We start from the raw sequence: 8,080 nt of genomic DNA, 5'->3' as shown, positions 1-8,080 counted from the left end.
GAAGAACCTTTCAAGCTACCTTTGTGAGCTACAAATGTGGCCCAGCACAGCGGGTCCATCCAGATGAATGTCGGTGGATCACCGGACCGAACCAGAATGCCTTAAATCAATTGCACCGCAAGCGTTTGACGGTGAAATGGATGATAATTATGGACTCGAGGCCTCTTGGAGAGGGCCCGAGACTTCTCTAGTGTTTTCATCTTTTGCTGATGAATTGAATTCAACCAACTCCAGTTATGAGTCGGGGGGATGGGTCTTTAGATGGTCTGGAGTATCCCGAACATCAGCTAAATGCCCTGGTTAATCAACCTTCGTCCTATTATTAGGAGCGATTACGGGCGGCTTTGCGCTGTTATTCACGATGAGAGTAGTGAGATGTGTTCCTATATGTTGGACAATCTTCCGCAAGTTCCATCCTGAGCCACGATGATCTCTGGCGCATTTGATTGTTTTCAAGGTAATGTAACTATCCGAACCGTAGTCTGGTCGAGTCATTTCAAGTTTGGCTGATCGGTTGCCGAATTCAAACTCCCTCGACGAGTTTTCTTACGCACTGTTCGTGTCGGAATCGATCGAGAACAGGATTTGGTGGTCATCTTTTCACAAATATCGTGTTATGAATACACATAGTGACCATTCTTCCTCTTCGTTGTCAATGGATTCGTCAGTGGGTCCCGAATCCGTCGGTATACCTCAGTAGCACTCTTGGTTTCTTGCAGAGCACAAGTCTGACGACGACCGCGAATATAATGGAGCTTCACGAGCAGAACGAAGCACAGCAACAGTGGCTTATCAGTTCCGTCAAACCAGTTAAGCCAGTTTGTGTGCGTATTTCGCGATGGACGTTGTGGCAACTGTGCATCGTCGTTATTGGTGTGCTACTGCTTGGTGGCACCTCAACCAGCGGCTCCAGTCAACGGCGGCTCGTCTGTTACTTCACCAACTGGTCACCGAACCGTCCGGCTGAGTTTGCCTATGCTATTGAAGACATACCATTAGATCTGTGCACACACGTGACGTACTATGCCGCTGGAGTGGATGCACAAAACTACGAGCTCAAGACGGGTAACGCAGGATACGACATACTGCAGGATGGGTTCAAGAAGTTTGGCGACCTCAAACGAATCAAACCAAACCTGAGGCTTTCGTTGACCGTTGCTTGTGAAGAATCTGCCTGTGGTCCATTCGAAATGATGGCTGCATCGCTGATCCGACGTCAAAAGTTCATCACAAGCACGATGCAGTTTATGAAACGGTATGGCTTCGATGGAATCGAAATTGGATGGATCTGGCCTGGCGAAGGACCGGAACGCGGCGCTGATAAGGACAATTTGTACCATCTGATTAATGAGCTGAAGCGAAGCTTCAAGGAGGCAGGATTTGGCTGGGAAGTGGCCGTCTTTGTCCCGATGAAACGCAGTAAAATCGAGCAGGGTTTCCATCAGCAACTAATATGCCAGTAAGTATGACGATCGCAACTCATCGTATGATCCTTGTTAATCGCTTTTCGACTTTCATACCCACAGAGCTGCCGATTATGTCCATCTGACCGGCTACGAGATTCGCGAGGACTGCAAAACGTTCGCTGATGTCCACAGTCCGATGAACAATCGGGCCTTCGATCAAGGCGAGTTCCTTGATGCCAACGTAAAGGGAGGAGTCCAGCACTGGATCGCTGCTGGATGTCCTGCGGAGAAGATTGTATTAGAAGTCGCAATGTACGGTCGATCGTACACGCTGGCCAATGAAACGGACCACAAAGTAGGGGCTCCGATTACGGGGCCTGGCGATAGGGGCCAGTACACTGGCACTTCCAAATACAAGGCCTACTTTGAGATTTGCACCGATTTTAAGAGCCCCGGTTGGACGGTTGATTGGGATGTACAGGGCATGTGTCCTTACGCGTACAATGGTAACCAGTGGGTTGGGTTCGAAAACGAAAACTCTGTCACGGAGAAGGCAGTGTACGCGGCCACGACCGGCCTAGCAGGTATCTACGCTTATCCGATCGATGTCGATGATTATAAGGGCGTCTGTGGTAAGAAGTATCCGCTGCTGAATGCACTTCGGGACGCTTATCAGCCGTCGATAGAGTCAGCGGTCTCAGTGGTCGAGGAAGAAGATGATGTTATGTTTGCCATTTGGCGCTCCAGACGCTCTGCGTCAACAACAATAAACGCTTAATGATCTCTTCTTGAACCTCGCTTTAAGGCGTTTCTAAAATTTAAATACCAATGACAACACACAATGACATACATGTTTGATAGTACAACGAAAAGAGTCTGTCCTTTAAAATTGGTCCGAAGTATTAAATGCCACAATTCATATAGCTTGCAAAGCGAGGTAGCTATCCGAACCGTAATCTAGTCGAGCAATTTCAAGTTTGGTCGTTTAGTTGCCGAATTCAAACGGGTTCTGCTACGCACTGTTGGTTCGCCGTTCGCTTCGGAATCGATCAAGAACAGGCTTTGAATAAAAGGTGGCTTCGTGGTCATCTTTCAGCAAAACAACGAGTTATGAATACACATGTCCTTGGCCATTCTTCCACTTCGTCTTCATAGGATTGTTCAGTGGCTCGCCAAAGGCTTGAATAAACCGTCTAGCGATCGTTACAACTCAGTAGCACTCTTGGTTTCTTGCAGAGCACAAGTCTGACGACGACGAAGATCGGGAATATTATCATGGAACTCCATGAGCAGAACGAAGCACAGCAACAGTGGCTCATCAGTTCCGTCAAACCAGTTAAGCCAGTTTACGTGCGTACCGCGATCGCCTCGCGATGGTCGTTGTGGCGACTGTGTGTCGTTGTCATCGGTGTGCTACTGCTTGGTGGCACCACGGCTAGCAGCTCTCGGCGACGGAGACTCGTCTGTTACTTCACCAACTGGTCACCGAACCGACCGGCTGAGTTCGCCTACGGAATCGACGACATACCGGCCGAGCTGTGTACACACGTGACGTACTATACCGCTGGCGTGGATGCGCAGAACTACGAGCTCAAGACGGACAACGCACGGTATGATATACTGCAGGATGGGTTCAAGAAGTTTGCCAACCTTAAACGCACCCAACCGGACTTGCGGCTTTCGCTGGCCGTTGCGTGCGAAGGGGCTGCCTGTGGTCCATTCGAAATGATGGCTTCATCGTTGATCCGACGCCAAAAGTTCATCACGAGCGCGATGCAGTTTATGCAACGTTATGGCTTCGATGGAATCGAAATTGGATGGATCTGGCCTGGCGAAGGACCGGAACGCAGCGCTGATAAAGACAATTTGTACCATCTGATAAATGAGCTGAAGCGAAGCTTCAAAGAAGCAGGCCATGGTTGGGAAGTGGCCGTGTTTGTCCCCATGAAACGAAACAAGATCGAACAGGGCTTCCATCAGCAGCTGATATGCCAGTGAGTACAACGATTGAGGCTGATCCTTTAATTCTAGCTAATTCCTTTTCTTGATTTAATTCTCTTCCTCCCAGGGCCGCTGATTACGTCCATCTGACCGGTTACGACATCCGAGGGAACTGGAACACGTTCGCTGATGTTCATAGCCCGATGAACAATCGGGCCTTCGATCAAGGCGAGTTCCTTGATGCCAACGTAAAGGGAGGAGTCCAGCACTGGATCGCTGCCGGATGTCCTGCGGAAAAGATCGTCCTGGAGGTTGCAATGTACGGTCGATCGTACACGCTGGCCAATGAAACGGACCACGATTTAGCGGCTCCAGTAACGGGTCCCGGCCAAAACGGTCAATACACCGGAAGTTCTAACTACAAAGCCTACTTTGAGATTTGCAACGAACTGAAGAACCCAGGTTGGACGATCGATTGGGATGTACAGGGCATGTGTCCTTACGCGTACAATGGTAACCAGTGGGTTGGGTTCGAGAACGAAAACTCCGTAACGGAGAAGGCAGTGTATGCGGCCACGGCAGGACTGGCCGGTCTCTATGCTTATCCTATCGATGTTGACGATTATAAAGGTGTTTGCGGTAAGAAGTATCCGCTGCTGAATGCACTCCGAGATGCCTATAAACCTGAGAGGGCTCCAGTGATAGGGGAAGATGATTTCATGTTTGCCATTTGGCGCTCCAGACGCGCTGCGCCAACAATAATAAACGCTTAAGTTTCGATTCTAGAACCTCGCTTTAAGAGCGATCTCTTGTTGTTTCCGAAACGCAATCAGCGAACGATCGTGCGACATTTACAAATTCATTTCTAGCCAATCCTCCACCCCGCGAAGCAGAACTCGTTCTTCATCCCTTCACAGATCATGATGATCGACGACGACACGACGGCTCGAGGGGTGCACCTCGCACGGCGGAACCAACGTCTGCGCGTGTCTTCAAATGCGATCTTTCCGCTGACAGCCAAGTGCATCTTGGCAAGAAGATGATGTAAGAAGCATGAGCACCAGCACCAGCACCAGCACCACGAAGAGCAAACCATTATGCAATGCAGCAGCTAAACTTGTTTGGTTAAACGGAATCACGTTCTGGGTTGGGTCCGCACGCCGCTCCTTCTTCTTGCTGCTGGTGCATGTATGTTCCTTTCTTTGGGTTCTGCCTTTGCCTGGTGTTCGCCTTCCGTTCTCCGGTCCACCCCTGGGGTAGGGTTGTACACGAAGAGCGACAACGAGAGAGCACACCAAGATGGTCTTCGTGTTGGGCTGGTCTTTGGCCAAACATATCCATGCTGGTGTTCGCGGGATGGGACCACGCCGCAGGGCAAATGATGTATGTTGCACTTAGTGTTTGTGAGTGTGCGATAGGTGATCACGTGCAGTCCCGCAGGAGTGGTGGGCTGTTTATTGTGGTTGATGCTTAAGCTTCTTAATTGGCTTCCGTGCTCCACCACCGCCATCGTTGTTGCCGTCAGATTGGCACAGCAGCAGCAACGTTTAAACAACGGTTGTTGTGTGCCCTAGAGGTCCCCACTGCTAACGGCAAAACTGGTGTCTTCGAGAGAGCAACGAGCCACTTGACACACACACACGTTCTAGAATGAAGTATTCAATCTTGACTCGAACAATCAATTCGATCCGTTCCGTGGGCATCAAACCATATAGGCATAGCGAGTGATAATAATCAACTGAAATAGGTCCAAAACGAATGGATTGCCACTTGCCCGTCACTAATCGCCCTTGACCCTTCACAATTACATCCTCATTGAGAAAATGAATGTCAAATTCGACTCTTGATTCCTGTGCGTTCCATCTCCCCCCAAACAGCCAGGGCTGTTGTTTGTCTTCCAGTTCCATTTCTCGACCGTACCATTGCTCGAGAATCGGTGATTGATTGCCTTCTCTGCTTCGCCTTCGCCGGTCTAATCGGTTTAGGTTTTACCATTTTGTGCCTGCAATGTACCAAACGCGGTACACGAAGATCGCGCGCATCGTCGAGGGCTTTGAAAGATCGACATTTAGAAGACATGCAGAAGAAAATCGGTCTGGCTGGTCTGAGAACGACTTCGTGTTGTTGCTCTACGGTCCCTTATGGTCCCTTATTGTTGTTTACTCATATTATTGACGTCCTGTTTGTGGTACACACTATACACACACTTTACACCGAGAGGCTTTCTTCTTTCTTGTGACCGATCTCGGGTGTTTTCTTCAGTTCTTCAATAAAAGAGCAAAGAAAAGGCCCGATGAGTGTGATGAGCACCAGCACCAGCACCAGCAGCAGCAGCAGGAAAAGGAGAGACAGCAGAAAAAAAAAAGGTTCCAGAGACCCCTTTGAAGGAACTGGACCCGGGGGCTTGGCTGGAAGAAAGCAAAGGTTGCTTCGTTCGAGTGGGTTCGTTCCATCGGACTCGCACACTACATCATTCATCGCGTTGTTCCCTTATTAGGCCCAAGGAGTAGCGGCCGAGCGGCGGCGACGAGGAACGGCACATGGAACACCGACCGAACACAGAACCACGAAATCACGAAAAAAAAGGAAAGAAAAACCCCGTAACAGGCAGAAGAAGAAGAAAAAGCAGAAGAGAGAGACGGTCAGCTGAGCCAAGACAACGAGGGGCAAACGAGGAAGAATCAAGAACGAACGAAACTCCTCGAAGCCGAATTCAGGAACGCCTTCAGGGTCCGGGGAAGGAGGAGGAGAGGAGGAAGGGACGATAAATCAAACCAAAAGTAAGGTAAGAAGATCGCTCTCTCGCTCGCCAAACAAACCACAAAAAGCTAAAGGCCTGAGGCTGGTTGGCTGGCTGGCTGGACCAAGAACGAAAAAGAACCGAAGATCCGCATCGAAAGGGACCTCGACCAAGGGGCTAAACACCGGGTCCCGGGGGAGCCCAAGGAGATATGGAACCATAATTTTCACCGTGAAAAATGCAATTTTCAAACAATGAACCAATATTATGCTTTCGGTGTAGCATTTGGAACGATTTACAACACACTCCCGTGGTCGCTGGTCTCCGGTCGCTGGTCGTTGGCATTGTTTTAGAGAGGCAGAAGTTTTGGTAAGAAAGGGCCACGGCCAGAATCATCCCAGCAAACCCAGCTGAGCGACCAGCATAAAACGGGGCCGCGATCAGAGAGATGTGGACGTGACGATCGCGGAGAAAACACCAAGACGCAAGACGCGGTGGCCAGGGCGGCGACGGTGGCGGCAGAAAAGTAAAACAACAAAAAGGAATCGACGGGCAGCGAGGTTGCGGGCGCGCATGCGGGTGCGAGACTGCAGCATAAAGGGAAAGAAAGCAGCAGCAGCAGCGGTGAAGCTGATGACTGTGGTAGCGGTGGTGGCGGTGGCCACCTTAAAAACCGGTTCCTGGCGTGCGTATGTGCCGTGGCCTGGTGCCTGGTGCGTGGTCTGTTGGTGTATGTTGGCTCCAGACCGAATCAAAACACTCTCTGGTACCTCTGGTCCATGGGGTCTGGTCTGGGCTCACTTGTGGCCGGGACCAACAATAATAATAAGCGTCACGACGACGACGACGACGACGATGGCGAAGACCGCGAAGACAAGACAAGACCCGGGGGCTCGGGCACACAAGATGATGCTAAATCCGAATCCGGACGACCTGCTGCGCCCCTGGGTCCGCGACTGTGACCGGGACGAGAGGAAGAGGATGGGATGGAGGGAGTGGAAAGAAAGTAGCTCCAGGCCATCGGTTGCGAGCCCCATCATCGTCCTCCTCCTTCCTTCTTCCTTCTCCTTCTTCTTTTCCTTCTCCTGTGTGAGGTTAGAGAGCTCGCGCAAACCGGTCCGTATATATTCCGTCGAACCCGCGGTGCTCGTTCCTTTATCTTGCCATCACACACAGACTCACCCGGGTTCTCCACCTCCACCGTGCAGTGTCGTGGAGCTCTCGGCACGGCACGACGAGAGTGTGCCAGGCCAGTGTGTAAGCCAAGTAGCTTAATTCAAAGTCGTTTTACAACGACGGCTTGTAGCATAAGCCGCTTGGAAAGCATAAAATCATGGTAGAAGCGACCGGAGGAAACGAAAGAGAGGGAGAGAGGGACCACAAAACCGTAAAGGAGATGCGGAGACGGCCGTCGTGTTGTGCTTCGTGGTCCAAGTAGCCGTATGTCTCGCCTCGAAGACGATGAGCTGCGTTCTCGCCGCAGTGAGAGAGCGAGAGATGAGTGAGGATCATTTGTCACCGTCCAGGTTTGACGGTCCAGCTCACGCTCAGCGTCATAATTGGAATCGAATCGAACGCGAGCGCGAGATCGAATTAATTTGTCAATTCCCCACCGAACCCCAAAAACCTCAAATGAAACGAAGCGAAGGGGTTTTTTGTATCGAGGGGGTTGAGAGCCAAAAATAGAACAAAATGTTTTTTTCGGTGGTTGTTGTTGTTTGTTTCCTTCGAGCTATTAGATGTGGGTATACCATGCCGGTTACCACTACCCTTCGGGACAATAGGCCATCATCATCGTCCAATCGGAACGTATCGATAGAACCCGAAAGGGGGGTAACTGGCAGCCAGCAGGGCTACGAAAAAAAAACTAGGCTGACGCCATTTTCGGGGGTCCCAAGTAATTTGTCAACGGCGCATAAAATTTCAATTTAGATTACTCCGCGCGGTCTGGCTCGCAGCAAACCGAAGGGAGTGGGCCCCCTGCGTGTGTGTG

General features: G+C 50.6%; 1 protein-coding gene across 1 annotated transcript; it reads left to right on the top strand.

The window, feature by feature from the left end:
• The first annotated feature begins 749 nt into the window (after positions 1-749).
• On the top strand, positions 750-4,120 carry LOC125958075 (probable chitinase 10). The gene is made up of 4 exons (XM_049691197.1): positions 750-1,459; positions 1,527-2,127; positions 2,643-3,400; positions 3,475-4,120. Exons 1-4 carry the CDS (start codon positions 750-752, stop codon positions 4,118-4,120), a joined length of 2,715 nt encoding a protein of 904 aa, XP_049547154.1.
• The last annotated feature ends 3,960 nt before the right edge of the window (positions 4,121-8,080 follow it).

The sequence above is a fragment of the Anopheles darlingi genome, chromosome 3 (assembly GCF_943734745.1).
Source record: "Anopheles darlingi chromosome 3, idAnoDarlMG_H_01, whole genome shotgun sequence".
NCBI lineage: Eukaryota > Metazoa > Arthropoda > Insecta > Diptera > Culicidae > Anopheles > Anopheles darlingi.
The sequence above is the reverse complement of the archived record's forward strand: the minus strand, read 5'-3'. Positions and strand labels throughout refer to the sequence as shown.

What these genes read in the sequence shown, in the direction of transcription:
- LOC125958075 (XM_049691197.1), top strand. Translation starts at nt 750, where the DNA reads ATGGAGCTTCACGAGCAGAACGAAGCACAGCAACAGTGGCTTATCAGT. An exon ending in TGGTCGAGGAAGAAGATGAT is followed by an intron (nt 2,128 to 2,642) that starts GTTATGTTTGCC and finishes GGTTTCTTGCAG; the next exon opens with AGCACAAGTCTGACGACGAC. An exon ending in CATCAGCAGCTGATATGCCA is followed by an intron (nt 3,401 to 3,474) that starts GTGAGTACAACG and finishes TCTTCCTCCCAG; the next exon opens with GGCCGCTGATTACGTCCATC.